Genomic DNA, 17598 nt, shown 5'->3' on the forward strand with positions numbered 1-17598 from the left:
TGGATTGATGTTTATTCTGATGAATATCCAGCCTGATGAGGACCCTCCTAGCAACTGCCTCTCGTTGCCTAGTACTAAAACAGTAGCTTTCCGAGTTAAGTATAACTTCCTATAAACCAAAACACTAATACCTGAGCTTCATAAGGACAGATTTTGTTTGTGTTGGGTCATTGCTGTATCTGCAGAATTTAGGCAAATGCCTTGCAAATAATGGGTGCACAGTAATTATTTCTTGAATGAACTGAATGGATGGAAAACTTGGTCTTTTCTTTAAAATAGGATTAACATTAAAAGCAAAAACAAACAAACAAAAAGTAGCAGGCTTTCCTACTTCCTGACAGATTTCTGAACCTAGGAACGCTGGTAAGCAGGTAAGCAGGGATGAGGAGCCCTATATGAAGGATGTAAGTGCAAACATGTACATTTAGCAAGTATCCTAGAAGTCAAGGATTTGGTTAAGCATTCACAAGAATGTGTGGTGTGGTGCCACACCTAACTCAGATTCCTGTGCAATGGGTCACATTCATATTACAAATATTTGCTTAGCATCTGACTAACTTTAGTGTCTATACTTCTACTTTTCTCTGGCCAGTGTTTTCAGAAATCCTTTACCTATGACCAAGTTTCATAAAGTGACACTTTAACTTTCTGCAAACATTTGGTTTGCTACTCAGCTTTGACTAGCTAAAATAATCAGTTTGACACGATCCATTCCACAGGTGGGGTTGATTATATTGCATTATTTATAATTTAGCTCACAACCTCAGATAGTGAATTAAAATAACATTCTCAAAATTATTCCCAACAATCATCTAAATACATATTTGTTTTTACTGCCATAGCAAATATTTTTTGAAACCAGAAAGAAGTCCCCTTTCATAGCATAGACAAGCTAATAATTTGAAGCGGAAACAATTCATTTGTACAAACTGTAAGTTTTCCTCATAATTTTCATAACGAAAACTGAGAAAGTGTTAGTCATCCTTGGCTGAGCTATACTCAATTCTACATCTTTTCTAAATATAATAAAACAACAAACAACCTTAAAGTACATTATTATTGATTAGACATGATTTCTTAAAGCTGTTTTTATCATCTCATTTAACTTTGGAGCTTCCAGACAATAATGAGTCACCAAAAAGCTATCATTGATTTATACTGCACATTAGCACATCAGGTTTGGCCCAAGAACTCTGTGGGTCCAGAAGGAAAAAGAAAGACGATTACAAGTGAGCCGTGGCAGAAATACTCTGAAAACGCCTATCTGTATTCACGGTAAGCCATTAGGTCTAATGCGAGGATAATGAACATTCAGGTTCATTTTATTCCAAGGAACTGTTTCTGTTCTTGAAGCTCCCTGTAGAAAGAGTCCTTAGGGTTAGAATACTATTGTGGGTGATAAAATTTTGCTTGGCCTTTGGGCATATAAGGTGAACATTTTACAACAAAAGTTTACAGCTATAGATAACACAGCATCTGATCAATGTCAACACACTTGGCGTTTAAGGCTAATCCACATTGGAAAAACAATCATCTCCAGGATGAAGGTCAAATATCTTAACACAGTGTCACCTGTCTGAGTTGCTAGAAAAGATTTATTTAAAAATCGATCCATAGGATGTGTTTCCACATTTGTCAGTTTCTTTCCACTTGCGCTAGAGGGAGGCACTTTAAGAGTTATTAACTGTCATTCTAGGAATAAAAGACACTGAGTTTCAGCAGTGATTGGTAAATAGGGCAGGGAATTAAAATGAAATTGGATTAAAAAGAAAGTAAAAAAAATCACTGAATTAGAAAATTTCACCAAATCTTGTAGATCATTAATTTCTGATTTGAATAACTTCATTCTTAAACAACAACAACAACAACAACAACAACAACAAAAACCTAGTAGTTATCACCCACCCATGCCCAAATAAGTGAATATACTACAGCTTCTGATGTTAAGGTATCATGGTTTTGCTGTTTGGGCTTGTAAGGGATTTTAAATATTGACAAGTACTTTGAGTTATGTTTCGAGTAAAATTTCAAAATGTTGTATTATGCATAGGTTCCAAAGTGTCAGAAAAACCGAAAAGTCGAATAAAACATATTAGAAGAGCTTAGGAAACCGTATAAAAATAAAAGGCTAAAAAAACCACTCCGTTTTAAACGTGTAAAAATAAATCGAATTGGTTCGCGGGACTCGAATGACTTTTTTTTTTTCTTTTAGATAGTTGGTATGTACTGAACCCGGCACAACACCAAGTAGGTCCTGGTACACACTAAGGAATATCCAACCAGGTAAATACATCAGGGTGATGAGGCCCATGAAATTGAGTGGGTAGTGAGAATAGTCCCCGGAGCAAGCGCCGCACGAGCGGAGGCCCAGGCCCCGGCACAGCTCCCACGCGTAGAGGAAGGTCACGTAGACGGGCACCGCTTCCAGGTGCTCCAGCCGCGGCTCCAGTGCAGGTGGAAGTAGAGTTTCTCCACCACGAAGCTGCAGCTGCCCTACAGAAAGGAGGACCAGAGCGACGTGTGGCCGCTGGTCGGCCCGTCTGCCTGCCCAAGAAAGTGAAGAGGATCTCATCCCAAAAGCCGTGCGTTCCGAAGAAGAGAAAGCGGAGCGGGTCCGGCAGCCCCCGAGCGGGGCTCCCCGACGCCCCCGGTGCCTCGGCGGTCGTCGCCGGCCACCTGCGCCCGGAGCGGCGGGGGCGCGCGCGGCCAAGGCTGGGGCCGCTGCTCGGGCGGCCCCGGTGCCGCAGGCGCAGGAAGCGCTTCGGGAGCACTGGGCCGCGGGAGAGCGCCAGCACGTCCTGCAGTCCCGCAGCCCCAGCGCAGCGGCCCCGCACCGCCGCGCCCGGTCCGCCGCGCAGGCCGAGCCGCAGCGCCTGGCCGCCGGGGTCTGCAGCGCCACGCGGGCCGACGGGGAGGCCGGAGAACTGAAGACGGAGGCGCTGGGGCAGCGCGGCCGGCAGGCAGACCTTCTCCGGGGCGAAGCGGGTGAGCGAGTGCAGCAGGCGGCGGCGGGCGAGGAGAACCCCAGCCTGCGGAGGTCCGGGCTGCGAGCGAGGCGTCCCGGGCATCCCGTGCGTCCCGTACTAGCAGAGTCGCTCCAGGCGGGCAGCGCGGCGCCGGCGGCCGGCGCTTCAGCAGTGGACAGCGGCTCCGGGCGGCTGGCGGCAGCCTCGCGCCCCCGCCCGCCCGCCCCTCCGCGCCCGCATCGCCGCGTGCGTGGAGCTGCGGGGCCGCGCCGCCGAGGCCCCCGGGGGAGCGCAGGGAGCTCCGTCCCGGCCGCGGCCCGATGGCAGCCGGAGCCCTAGAGTCCGGGAGACGCGCGGCCGCCCAGCCCGCGGAGCCCCCCGCGCAGCGCCCCCCGCCCCCGCGCCCTGCCCTCCGGCCCGGGTGGGTGCAGCCGGAGCCCTAGTGTCCGGGAGACGCGCGGCAGCCCAGCCCGCGGAGCACCCCAGCGCAGCCCCCCCCCGCGCCCCGCCCTCCGGCCCGGGTGGGTGCAGCCGGAGCCCAAGTGTCCGGGAGACGCGCGGCCGCCCAGCCCGCGGAGCCCCCCCGCGCAGCACCCCCCCCCCCCGCGCCCTGCCCTCCGGCCCGGGTGGGTGCAGCCGGAGCCCTAGTGTCCGGGAGACGCGCGGCCGCCCAGCCCGCGGAGCCCCCCCGCGCAGCACCCCCCCCCCGCGCCCTGCCCTCCGGCCTGGGTGGGTGCAGCCGGAGCCCTAGTGTCCGGGAGACGCGCGGCCGCCCAGCCCGCGGAGCCCCCCCGCGCCCCCCCCCCCGCGCCCTGCCCTCCGGCCCGGGTGGGTGCAGCCGGAGCCCTAGTGTCCTGGAGACGCGCGGCCGCCCAGCCCGCGGAGCCCCCCCGCGCCCCCCCCCCGCGCCCTGCCCTCCGGCCCGGGTGGGTGCAGCCGGAGCCCTAGTGTCCTGGAGACGCGCGGCCGCCCAGCCCGCGGAGCCCCCCCGCGCACCCCCCCGCGCCCTGCCCTCCGGCCCGGGTGGGTGCAGCCGGAGCCCTAGTGTCCGGGAGACGCGCGGCCGCCCAGCCCGCGGAGCCCCCCGCGCAGCGCCCGCCCCCCGCGCCCTGCCCTCCGGCCCGGGTGGGTGCAGCCTGAGCCCTAGTGTCCGGGAGACGCGCGGCCGCCCAGCCCGCGGAGCCCCCCCGCGCCCCCCCCCACCCCGCGCCCTGCCCTCCGGCCCGGGTGGGTGCAGCCGGAGCCCTAGTGTCCGGGAGACGCGCGGCCGCCCAGCCCGCGGAGCCCCCCCGCGCCCCCCCCCCGCGCCCTGCCCTCCGGCCCGGGTGGGTGCAGCCGGAGCCCTAGTGTCCGGGAGACGCGCGGCAGCCCAGCCCGCGGAGCACCCCAGAGCAGCCACCCCCCGCGCCCCGCCCTCCGGCCCGGGTGGGTGCAGCCGGAGCCCAAGTGTCCGGGAGACGCGCGGCCGCCCAGCCCGCGGAGCCCCCCGCGCAGCGCCCGCCCCCCGCGCCCTGCCCTCCGGCCCGGGTGGGTGCAGCCGGAACCCAAGTGTCCGGGAGACGCGCGGCCGCCCAGCCCGCGGAGCCCCCCCGCGCCCCCCCCCCACCCCGCGCCCTGCCCTCCGGCCCGGGTGGGTGCAGCCGGAGCCCTAGTGTCCGGGAGACGCGCGGCAGCCCAGCCCGCGGAGCCCCCCCGCGCCCCCCCCCCGCGCCCTGCCCTCCGGCCCGGGTGGGTGCAGCCGGAGCCCTAGTGTCCTGGAGACGCGCGGCCGCCCAGCCCGCGGAGCCCCCCCGCGCCCCCCCCCCGCGCCCTGCCCTCCGGCCCGGGTGGGTGCAGCCGGAGCCCTAGTGTCCTGGAGACGCGCGGCCGCCCAGCCCGCGGAGCCCCCCCGCGCACCCCCCCGCGCCCTGCCCTCCGGCCCGGGTGGGTGCAGCCGGAGCCCTAGTGTCCGGGAGACGCGCGGCCGCCCAGCCCGCGGAGCCCCCCGCGCAGCGCCCGCCCCCCGCGCCCTGCCCTCCGGCCCGGGTGGGTGCAGCCGGAACCCAAGTGTCCGGGAGACGCGCGGCCGCCCAGCCCGCGGAGCCCCCCCGCGCCCCCCCCCACCCCGCGCCCTGCCCTCCGGCCCGGGTGGGTGCAGCCGGAGCCCTAGTGTCCGGGAGACGCGCGGCCGCCCAGCCCGCGGAGCCCCCCCGCGCCCCCCCCCCGCGCCCTGCCCTCCGGCCCGGGTGGGTGCAGCCGGAGCCCTAGTGTCCGGGAGACGCGCGGCCGCCCAGCCCGCGGAGCCCCCCCGCGCCCCCCCCCCCGCGCCCTGCCCTCCGGCCCGGGTGGGTGCAGCCGGAGCCCTAGTGTCCGGGAGACGCGAGGCCGCCCAGCCCGCGGAGCCCCCCCGCGCCCCCCCCCCGCGCCCTGCCCTCCGGCCTGGGTGGGTGCAGCCGGAGCCCTAGTGTCCGGGAGACGCGCGGCCGCCCAGCCCGCGGAGCCCCCCGCGCAGCACCCCCCCCGCGCCCTGCCCTCCGGCCCGGGTGGGTGCAGCCGGAGCCCTAGTGTCCGGGAGACGCGCGGCCGCCCAGCCCGCGGAGCCCCCCGCGCAGCGCCCGCCCCCCGCGCCCTGCCCTCCGGCCCGGGTGGGTGCAGCCGGAACCCAAGTGTCCGGGAGACGCGCGGCCGCCCAGCCCGCGGAGCCCCCCCGCGCCCCCCCCCCGCGCCCTGCCCTCCGGCCCGGGTGGGTGCAGCCGGAGCCCTAGTGTCCGGGAGACGCGCGGCCGCCCAGCCCGCGGAGCCCCCCCGCGCCCCCCCCCCGCGCCCTGCCCTCCGGCCCGGGTGGGTGCAGCCGGAGCCCTAGTGTCCGGGAGACGCGCGGCCGCCCAGCCCGCGGAGCCCCCCCGCGCCCCCCCCCCGCGCCCTGCCCTCCCGCCCGGGTGGGTGCAGCCGGAGCCCTAGTGTCCGGGAGACGCGCGGCCGCCCAGCTCGCGGAGCCCCCCAGCGCAGCGCCCCACCCCCCGCGCCCTGCCCTCCGGCCCGGGTGGGTGCAGCCGGCAGCGCCCGCGCTCCCTCCGCGCGGCCCACGGAGGAGTGGAGGCGAGGACCGCTGCGAACCCCGTCGCCGCCGCCGCTCCGCCCCGCCGCCTCTGCCGCCCGCTCCTGAAGCGGAAAGCGAGCAGTGACGCCCTTCCCGGCCTCCCCGTGCTCCCCTCCGGCTCGCCCTCTCCCGCCTTCGCCGGGCCCCCCTCCCGCTCCGCCCTCCGCGCAGAGGCCCGCGGGGTCCCGGCGAGGAAGCCCGGCCGCGCCTCTCCGCCCTCCTCCTGGGACGGCGTCGGCGGGGGAGGCAGGAGCGGAGAAACCCCCACCAGGGGTGACCCGAGCTGCGCCGGCTGCGCGGGGGCCCGGCACTCCCGGGAGCGCGGAACCAGGGCCGGGCCCGCTGGCGAGGCGGAGGGCCTCGCGCCACACGCCAGAGGCCGGGCCGGGCCCAGGCTGCGGTGCTGTGTATTTAATGTTCTGATTCAAAGCCGGCCGTGTCCCAGGCACGAAGAATAAACACGAGACTCCGTGCCGCACCCCAGCATCCGAAATGTCCCCTGGTTCACTTTTTCACTCTCTCTCCCCGACAAGCCTGTTTTCCTAGGTTAGTCTGCTAGGGGCCAAGACAGAGATTCAAAGCTCCCCACCCCCCACCTCCCACCCCCGAATTATGAAATGATCTGAGGCCAGTTCGGTTGGACGTTGCTCTGGCTGCCGCGGAGGCTCTTGTCAGGAATAGCACCCTTGAGGGATCCCTGGGTGGCTCAGCGGTTTGGCGCCTGCCTTCAGCCCAGGGCATGATCTTGGGGTCCCGGGATCGAGTCCTGCGTCGGGCTCCCTGCATGGAGCCTGCTTCTCCTCTGTCTGTGTCTCTGCCTCTTACACCCCAGTGCTGCTTTTTCTCCTTGCAGAACTAGTTCATCCCAGAGATGAAGACTGAGAGTGAGATTTTTTAATTAATTAATTAATCTATTTAAGGTAGAATGAGAGAATCTAGAACTTTGGTGTGTTGGGGGCTGCGCTTTTTTTTTTTAAAGATTTTATTTATTCATGAGAGACAGACAGAGGGGCAGAGACACAGGCAGAGGGAGAAGCAGGCTCCATGCAGGGAGCCTGACGTGGGACTCGATCCCAGGTCTCCAGGATCAGGCCCTGGGCTGAAGGCGGCACTAAACTGCTGAGCCACCGGAGCTGCCCTATTATAAACTTTCTTAAAGATGCAAGGAAAACCTTGAAAGGTCTAATTTGATAGTTCAGACTAGTTCATCTCAGGGAATGTAGGAAAATCTTTTGGATTAAACACAAAAATTGGTATCTTCTATTTCTGTATTTTTAGCCTCCACACTTAACAAAATTTCAATTTTGTGTACCATACATGTCTTATGAATTGTATTGGTATAATAAGACATGTATAAAATTTATGCATGTATAGTACATGCATGTTCTAAACACGCCAATTTTTTAAAATTAGGGAATATATAATAAAAAGCTTGTGTCTCACCACTGTTGTCAATGTATTGCTCTGCTAAGTGGGGAGTGGGTTAGATTACTAAAAATCTCAATGTTCTAGGTCCTTTTTTTGAATCTGTTTCTCATTTATTCCGGGAGAAGTAATGCAAAATAGAAATTAACAGTTATAAGTCCATAGCAGAAAAAGCAGCTATTACCTGTTATTCTATATTTCTTTTTATATTTTTGTTGTGGCCTCGCCTTACTTATGCCACTTCAAAATGTATGAAACACTAACTTTTTTAAAAAGTAGACCAAAAGGATAAAAGGAAAGGTTTTTAAAAAGGCATGAAACGAAGGGCAAGGAAACTATTCATTATATAACTTGCTATTATTAATTATTTACACTCATTGCCTCATTTTAAAAAAAGTGACTATCTTCTACCATTCTGAAAAGCTAGCCCACCAACGATACCAATCTTTGTTTCTGCCTTATCTTCACATTGTTCTTTTGTTTTAAACACTTCATTGCTGGGTTTCCAAATGGAAAACTGCAGCACGGCTTTGCTGATCCATGATGATTTTATAATTTACAATGGTTGCATCAGAATCCCCATGATCATAAAATGCTTAAAAGCATTTCTGTGTTGGTCTTGACTACTACAAACATTAGGTTGCAAAGATCCACCTGTTAAAGCAGCAACTTGCTGGGAGTTGGTGGGCATAAGGGTGAGGGGAATTTAAAAATAGGAAACGGGAATCTGCAATAAAATAACGTGAGTTGAGACTCCCTAGGTTAGAAAGTAGCCATTCAAAGGATGTTTTGAAGCATTGTTCTTCCATGGAAAAGACACTCTTCTTTGTCCTCAGAAGCTGTGAAGCTGTCTCAGTAACCACCTGTAGAGATGTAACCATTCTGGGCTGGCCAGGTTGAGCTGTGTAGCTAGTGTGACCAGGGAGAGATCTGCTAATTAGGAGAAGGGTCCTCTGGAGGATTATGATAATCTTCAGTGAGTTGTTGTCTAGTGAATATGGGGTCATGGTTGTAGTCTTTTAGATGTGCGGAATGCCTGAGACCTTTCATTGCACACCAGAAGAACAAAGGAAAGTGAGGGGAGAGTACAGCATTTAGAAGAAAGCTTAAGGGAATTTCACTAGGGTAAAGTATGAATGTAACGACAGAAGAAAACAGTAAAAGGCAGCAGCCACATTAACACTAGATATAAAAACCTTTCTTATTATAGGTCAAATTATACCCATACACCCCCCTCCTATATACTATAATCATCAAACTAAGAACACCCGCTCCAAGGCTTGCAATTGCTGAATGCTAGCTCCCTAAAAAATACTACCAAAATAGCCTGTTGCTAAGGCAAAACTGAGTTTGTTGCTTACCATGGTAAGTAAGCTTTCTTCCTTGACAAAGTTTTAATAGCATCTTGGAGCAGGAAGGACAACGTTGGACTATTTAAGTGGTTTTTGGGTTTGAGTCTAAAATGGGTCTTTCAATACAAGGGCTTGATTAGAATTAGCTAATGATTATGATAAACTAGTTTTGGATTGGTGGACATAAGATGAGTGTCTTGAGGTGAGTGTTTCAAAAAGCATTGTGAATCAATAAACATTTTGCTCCAGAGCTTCCTAGAATAAAAAAGTTGTGTTGATGAAGACAATAGAAGTCATGTTAATGAAGACAGCCAAACAATAATGTCATGGCCACGCAGACAATAAGCTTTAGAGATGTCTGATCTTGGGTTCACACAATCGAATAGTGAGGACCAGTTTGGAATCTGAGGAGAATACTTTGAGTAAGGACAGGTAAAGGTAACAAAGAAGCAAGGCTGACATTGAGTTTAGCTAAAATGATGCTCATCCTTAGTGTGTGTGGAGGGCAGGGGAAGGGAGAGAGAGATTGATTGACAGTTCCATAAAAACAGCCGTGTAAAATATTTGTCTGCATACGTCTACAGTTTCATTTACTTTACCTATACTCTTCTTTTTCTTTTTTCTTTTTTAAAAATTTTATTTATTTATTTGACAGAGATAAAAAAAAAAAAGAGAGTGAGAGCACAAGCAGGGGTGGAGGTGGTGGGTAGCAGGAGAGAGAGAAGCAGGGTCCTCATGGAGCAGGGAGCCTGATGTGGAGCTCCATCCCAGGGTCCCTGAGCCAGAGGCAGACACTTAACTGACTGAGCCACCGAGGCGCCCTAAGGAACAGATTTTGAATAAATTCTTTAAATTCACAACACTTAAAGAAAAACCAAAAGAGCACCAAACTATTTTGGAAAATCTTGCTTAAAATTTTCACTTTGAGCAATATTCAAATCAGAAACACTCCCTTTGTGTAATTTCTGCCTGCCTGCCAGTGACTCACCTTCAGTGCGCAAGGAGAGGATTTCCCCTCCCTAGTTAATTCCATTATGTCTTCAGAGGAAGGAGTTTATTTTGAATAAAACTACTTGGGTACATTGGTTGAGGTTTATGGGTGAGAGAGGTCATCACTGTCCATGGATACTACTTAAGAGCGCACCTACATGTCAGCTGGGCACTTCACATAGATTATCAGTAATTCCTACAACTGTTCTCTTATTTTTTTGAACAGATATTGAAACTGGGGCTCAGAAAAGTTACTTGCTCAAGGTCTTAGCTAATAAGTCCAATGCCAACAATGAAGTCATTTCCACTTGACATCACAGCTCATTTGCCACACACTGTGTTGTCTCTTATGTTCTTGTATTAAAGCCACCTTGAATGAGTTGAAGTTGCAGATTTAATAAAAAAGATTATTCTGTTTATAGTTCTAATGGGCTTTCCTTTAAGAATCCCTAACCCCTCCGCAGCTACTCCATCCCTTTGGCTATCATTTTAATCATTAACCTATGCAATCTTTCACATCCTTTTGTTGTTACTGTTCAGTACACTTATTTATTGTGCCACACTTTCCCCCTTCTGCGTTTCATGACAAATTAGTAATGGCTCTTTATTTGTACAAATGGGGCTGTCTGGAAGGGCTCGCTGTTTGGTGTGGAATAGAAGATAGAGCTCAGATAACAGGAAAATAAGTATGGAATGCAAATGTATTCCTGTGCGCTGTTGGGACATGTCTCTAGATATCGAAGTTCAGCAAAATCACATCCTGCTATTCCAGTTAACACATCTATTTGTGGCTGTCATAACCTAAAAACTTAGGAATGCTTCCGTGCAGAGACTTAACCGATAGATTTGCATGTGTTCATCTAGTTACCCAAGTCCACTCATTTTTTTGAAGATTTTACTTATTCATGAGAGACACAGAGAGAGAGACAGAGACAGAGACTCAGGGAGAGGGAGAAGCATGCTCCACGCAGGGAGCCTGACGTGGGACTCGATCCCAGGTCCCCAGGATCACACCCCAGGCGGAAGGCGGCACTAAACCGCTGAGCCACCCGGGCTGCCACCCAAGTCCACTTGTATCTGGTCTCCAAAACCTAAGTACATATTATATTTCAGCATCTTCCGTATGAATCATACATGGCATTCTCATTCTAGAATGTATATGGGGCATTTCTCTCTTTCTAGGGTAGTAAAGGTAATATATTTTATAGTTTAACACCTAGTTATGGTACTTCTTAATTTTTTTTCAGTCATTATCCATTTTGTCCTCAATCTTGTGACAAACAGCTATTTTTCTAATTCATACTTAACAAGTAAAACGAAAATGCAACTTGGCAAAACTCACACGCTGGTAATGGCAGAGTTGTTTCTCATTTAAAATCTAAAAATTCCTTCTTCCAGACTACACTCCCTATCTTACAAAATGTCTCCAGCCCACTGGAGGGTTCTAAGCACCCACCCTAGCTGTGTGAAACAAGCTTACTGATCAGGGCTCAGAAGAGAGGAGTTATTTTCACTTGAATTCCAGAAGGAAATGAAGGAGGCCTGAGTCAGTCCTGTTGGCCAAGAGCCTGGATTTCTTAGGCCCTCTGTGGAGGATGCAGTTTCTAGAACTCACTATATTCATTGGCTTCTTTAGCTAAGTTGCTGGTTCTATTTCCTGCCACCTGGTGATTACTTAGTGGTTTTCTTCCTTTAACTGTAGTTATTTGGCCTGACCTGTGTGACTGTTTCTTCTGTGAATGGTCGTGTTGGTGACATATTGCTTTCCTCTGAGATTACGACTGCCACAACTCTTGCTTTAGAGAATATATATTTCTTATATTTATATCCTATATGAATTTTATTTATAATAACTAAATATAAATATATGTTTAAATATATTTTTCTTCAACACACAGTTATGGAACACTTATGTGCAATATTTTGTGCTATATCTTGGACATAAAAAATGAATATAACAAAGTCTACTCCTCTTGAAGTTTCAAGTATAGCTTACTACAAAAGATATGCTTGTCTATTGAATGATTTGGAAATAAATATATGTAGAAAGTAAAAGAAGTACACATCCCCCGTGATACCACCACCCATAGATAACCACTGTTAATATTTTGGTATGTAGGCTTTCAACAATATTCTAGTATCACCAAAAAGAAGATTATATTATGCATTCCTTTTATAATTTATAATTGCTCTTGTCACTTATTGGTGATTAGGGAGCATCTTTTCATTTGATAATCTGCTACATCATGGGTATGACGACAATAGATTCCTTTGTAGAGATATCCCATAGTTTGTTTAGCCAATCCCCAATTTTTAGCTGGTTAGGTTGTTTCAAAAGTTTTGCTGCTATAAACTTTTATGCGACAAGCATTTCCTTAATTATCTTCTTCATGTAGCCATGTTTATTTACCTAGACCACATACCCTTAAAGTTTAAATAGAGAATCAAACTTATATACATTTTAAGGCTTTGGCTCTCTCTCTCTTTCTCTTTCATATAAATAAAAATCTCAAAACAAAAAAAAAGGAGACATACACAAAAAGGAGATCATTCAACTTCTGTGGATTCTAATGTTGATTTAAATGAGCTACTGTTTGGACATTCTTGACCTTCATTGATTACATTGTATATAAATGAAATCTAGTAGTATTGATATGAACTAGTCGTGATAATAACCAGAGCGAAAAACTAACTGAGCTCCAAACAAGTTTTTCTTCCATCTCTTCATCCTTTCCTCTTGCTAAGGAAGTCTAGGGAGGAGAACACTTCTTTCTTTCTTACTACCAGTCTGCCTAAATCCTATTCTGAACCTCTTTCCTAGCAATCTTTTTGTAGAAAATTATGGTGCTGAAGGGCAGAAGGGAAGAAGAAAGGGGAAACATATGCGAATGTAGAGAGCAGTTGTGACTGTGTCTGGCCTTCCAACTGTTCCTTACTCTCACATACATGGCAGACATAATTATTGCTGCATGTTTTCCCATTAAGTCCAGAGTTTGCCTTGGAATCTCATTCAACAGAATGATACAAGAAGATATCATCAGTCAACAGAAGTTGGCAAGAAAATGAATCATACATGGCATTCTCATTCTAGAATGTACATGGGGCATTTATCTCTTTCTGGGGTAAATTAGATATATGATAATTTGCATTTATATACATACATTCTCATGTTTGGGGTAATTGTTTATTCTTTAAAAGTTCTCTTCCTGGTAAGCAAATCCTCACAGTAGGATTTTTTGAGGTCAATTTCCTAGAACATTTAAAAAACTATTTATTTACTTCAGAGAGAGAGAGAGTATGAACAGGAAGGGGGTGCAGAGGGAGAAGGTAGAGGGAGAAGCAGGCTCCCTGCTCAGCAGAGATCCCAATGTAGGGCTCCATCTCAGGACCCTAGGATCATGACCAGAGCTGAAGGCAGACTCTTACTGGACTGAGCCACCCAGGTGTTCCCTTTCCTAGTACATTAATGTGTTATTGTTTGAGTTACACATGACTATTTTTTTAATATTACATGACATGAGGTGAGTTCTTTTTTGTGTTTAAGGCTAAAAAAATCATTGTTTGGAGCCAGAATAAACACTTTGCAAAGAAATGGGTTAGAATTTGTATTCTTAAACTGAGTTTCAACAAAACTATTAGAATATTCAGTATTTATTTTATAGTAAGGATCTAGGCTCAGTCAATACTGTTATATATACACATTTTTTTTTTGCCTTTGCATACTACTTTATTTTTTTTTAATTTTTATTTATTTATGATAGTCACAGAGAGAGAGAGAGAGAGAGAGGCAGAGACACAGGCAGAGGGAGAAGCAGGCTCCATGCACCAGGAGCCCGATGTGGGATTTGATACCGGGTCTCCAAGATTGCTACCTGGGCCAAAGGCAGGTGCTAAACCGCTGCGCCACCCAGGGATCCCATGCATACTACTTTATAGTCTACAAAGTGCTCTCATGCTTGTTTTCTCATTGGTTCCCTGAAATAATGTGTGATAGGCAAGAAGTACCATTTATTGCTAGGGAAATTCCAAAATAGTAAATTGTATTTCAAAATAGGTTAAAATAACTCTTGGAGAGGCGGAGCCCAAGCCTAGATGATTTTTTAATCTAGCTTTTATTTAATTTAAAAACAATTCACATTGTATGTGAACTATTCTTAGATAAAAAAGAACTACTATTTTCCTATGGTCAATATTTATAAGATACAGAAAGTTATGCAGAGAAAATTTCCCTCTGACATTTGTCCTCCACCCACCCATTTTCCTTTTGGGGCAATATCATTAGGTTAGTATTAGTTAGTTGGCTGTCTATGCAGAGATATTCTATGCATATACTAGTGAATAGAAGTCTCCTCTACCATTTTTTATGCTGACGCTAATATACTATACATTTTATTCTGTACCTTACTTGTTTCACCTATTAACTCTGCACATAAATCATTCCAGATCTATGCATAAAGAATTAATCTTCAATTTTTATTTGAAACAACTAAGTAGTGCATTGATTGAGTGATTCACTATTGATCAAACCAGGCCCTTACCAGTGAGGATTTAAATAGTTTAAAATCTTTCATCATGGTAAAAATGTTACAATATATACAAACATACATGGCCAACAGACTGCATGAAAAGTTGTTCAACATCATTCATCTGGGAAATGCAAATCAAAACCATAATGAAAAAAAAGACCATAATGAGATATCACCTTACATGTATCAGAATGGCTAAAATTAAAAAGACAAGAAAACAAGTGTTGATAAGGATGTGGATAAAAAGGAACACTTGTATACTGTTGGTGGGAATATAAAGTGGGACAGCCACTGTGGAAAATAGTACAGAGCTTCCTCAAAAAATTAAGATGGAAATATGATACGATCCAATAATTCCACTGTTAGATATTTACCCCAAAGGAAATGTAAACACTAATTTGAAAAGATATATATGCATCGCTATGTTTCCTGCAGCATTATTTACAATAGTCAAGATATGGAAGCAACCTAAGTGTCCATCAATAGGACACTTATCAAAAGATAAGAAAGAAGGAAGATATCACACACACACACACACACACACACACAGACACACACACAGAGGAATATTATGCAGCCATAAAAAGGATAAGATCATGCCTTCAGAGACAAGAAGGATGGACCTAGCAGGTATTATGCTGAGTGAAATAAGGTAGACTGATAAAGACAAATACCATGGTTTCACTCACACGTGGAATCCAAAAGAAAACTACAAAAAAAGAATAAACAAACAAAAAAATGCAGAATCGGGACGATAAATACAAAGAACAAACTGATGGTTGACAGAGAGGAGGTGGGAGCGAGGTGCAGGGAGTGGGAGATACAGGTTTGCAGTTAGGGAATGAATAAGTCAGAGGAATAAAAGGCACAGCATAAGGAATATAGTCCATGATACTGCAATAGCCTTGTGTGGCAACCTGTCGGCCAAGTCCTCCACGCTCTTCTTCGGGAACGCCTTCATCGTGTCAGCCATCCCCATCTGGCTGTATTGGCAAATTTGGCATATGGATCTCATTCAGTCGGCCATGCTCTACAGTGTGATGACCCTCGTAAGCACTTACCTGGTGGCTTTCGCATACAAAAACGTGAAATTTGTTCTCAAACACAAAGTAGCACAGAAGAGGGAGGATGCTGTTTCCAAAGAAGTGACTCGAAAACTCTCTGAAGCTGATAACAGAAAGATGTCTCGAAAGGAAAAAGATGAAAGAATTTTGTGGAAGAAGAATGAAGTTGCTGATTATGAAGCTACAACATTTTCCATCTTCTATTCCTGGTCACCCAATTCCTGGTCTTGGTCATTGTTGCCTTCTTCTTTATATTGAAGAACTTCAACCCAACGGTGAACTATATTTTGTCCATAAGTGCTTCATCAGGCCTCATCCCCTTCTGTCTACTGGCTCCAAGTAGACTGTACCGGCTTTGGCCCCTGGCTTTGTATCTATGGGTGGCCTGTGGTATATGGAAAAGTAACAGGGTGGTCAGAATGAGAGACACACAAGATGTTTTTATAGTCTGCAGTTGGAGGGTTTGAAAAACCCAACCAAATTTAATTCAGTATTTGTCTATTGGCTCTTTTTTGACAGATTGTTGAAATTAAATGAATTGAAAGGAAAAAAAATAGCTGTACTTGTGGTGAACATAGCATAAAAATGACATTTTTAATCACTATGTTGTACACTTGAAACTAATGTGACAATGTCTGTCAGCTATACTCGGGTTTTTAAAATGCTACAATATAAAGGCCTTGAACACAAGTCATTTCAAGATGTGGGAGTAGATGACTTAAGGATGTAGGAGCAAAGCTTTTGGGTGAGGGGATGTATACCTTTGTAATTTTGATAGATATTGCCAAATTGTTCTCCTAAGAAATTGGATCAATTTTCACTCCTGCCAGCAATTATGAAAGGGTCTATTTCACACAGTCTTGCAAATAATGCTTTATTACACTTTTTGAAGCTTGCCAGTTTGAGAGATGAAAAGTATTTCATTGGTAGTTTTAATTTTTAATTGTCATATTATGAGTACAGTGGAGCATTATGTCAAATATAGAAGAACTATTTGTCTTTCTTCTGTAAACTATCTTTTCATGTCCCTTTTCATTGGGGTGATAGGTCTTTTTAAAATTTATTAACAGTAGTTTTCATATATTAGAGAAATCCATTCTTTGTGTGATGCACATGACTTTTGGATCTAAATTTCATGTTCCTATCATTATACTAGAATAATAAAAATCATTTTTAATGATAGTATCTCCAGAACTTGCAAGTCTTTCACATTATTTATCTATTTGCATGTAATGATACTCCTTTTGTTTCTTTCCTGTAAGATTATTTCATCTCTGTAATTAATTTACAGTGTTGATGAATTTCAACTTTCAATTTTCCATATTTCTGAGCATCTTTAGAGAACCTTCTGGGATTCTAATCTTACCTCTGAGTACTCCTTCTTAGCAAAAGGCATGTTTCTTTTCTGAATTTTTTTACCCAAATATCTGGAAACAAATTAACTTCTAGACTTCTAAATTTTAGAATTTCACAGTGGCATAGATCTTTCTTTTGAATCTAAGCTATTTGGGCACCTGGATTTTTCTGGGGGTGTGTGACAGCAAGTTGTATTTCTTGAGCTTATTCCTCCTCATGACAATGTCCTAACCCATGGAAATTGTCCTGCTCTAAATTTAGCTCTCCAGCATGGTGTACCTCTCCCTATTTGCTGACCCCCTGGGTCTGTCCCAGAAAGAAACTATTGCACCACTTTTTCCCATGCCTTCCTGTCTACAGATGACTTTTAGTGGATTATGGTTAGCCAAATTCAAATCCTGAAAATATAAAGAACAGATTGTAACTGACAAACTCTTTGTTTTCAAGTTATTTATGTGGCTTTTCAGCAATGACACAAAGTCCTCTTTGTCTCCGAAAAACAGAAAGAACTTCTTAACTCACCAAGTATTTAAATCTACTCAATATGATGGGTAGGCTAATGCATGAATCCTGGCCTGGCACAAAGGAAGTGCTGTGAAAAACCCATTCTCAAGCCATTTATGCTGCTCAGTTTGCCACCATGAAGGGTACTTAGGTAAAAGATTGAGAGGGATTAAAGAATGCTTAAAGGGGGATCCCTGGGTGGCGCAGCGGTTTGGCGCCTGCCTTTGGACCAGGGCGCGATCCTGGAGACCCGGGATCGAATCCCACGTCGGGCTCCCGGTGCATGGAGCCTGCTTCTCCCTCTGCCTGTGTCTCTGCCTCTCTCTCTCTCTCTCT

At 48.3% G+C, this 17598-nt stretch overlaps 1 protein-coding gene and 1 pseudogene across 1 annotated transcript; one reads left to right on the forward strand and one right to left on the reverse strand.

Annotated features, from left to right (window-relative positions):
- Positions 1–711: 711 nt before the first annotated feature.
- LOC140640631 (transmembrane protein 229A-like) lies at positions 712–15299 on the reverse strand. The gene is made up of 3 exons (XM_072840228.1): positions 15234–15299; positions 5985–6464; positions 712–3301 (listed from the first exon to the last, which is right to left on the reverse strand). Exons 1-3 carry the CDS (start codon positions 15297–15299, stop codon positions 2129–2131), a joined length of 1719 nt encoding a protein of 572 aa, XP_072696329.1. The 3' UTR covers positions 712–2128.
- Positions 15232–15950, forward strand: LOC140639597 (translocon-associated protein subunit gamma pseudogene; annotated as a pseudogene).
- Positions 15951–17598: the final 1648 nt, after the last annotated feature.

This window comes from Canis lupus, chromosome 9 (assembly GCF_048164855.1).
Source record: "Canis lupus baileyi chromosome 9, mCanLup2.hap1, whole genome shotgun sequence".
NCBI classification, from domain to species: Eukaryota; Metazoa; Chordata; class Mammalia; order Carnivora; family Canidae; genus Canis; species Canis lupus.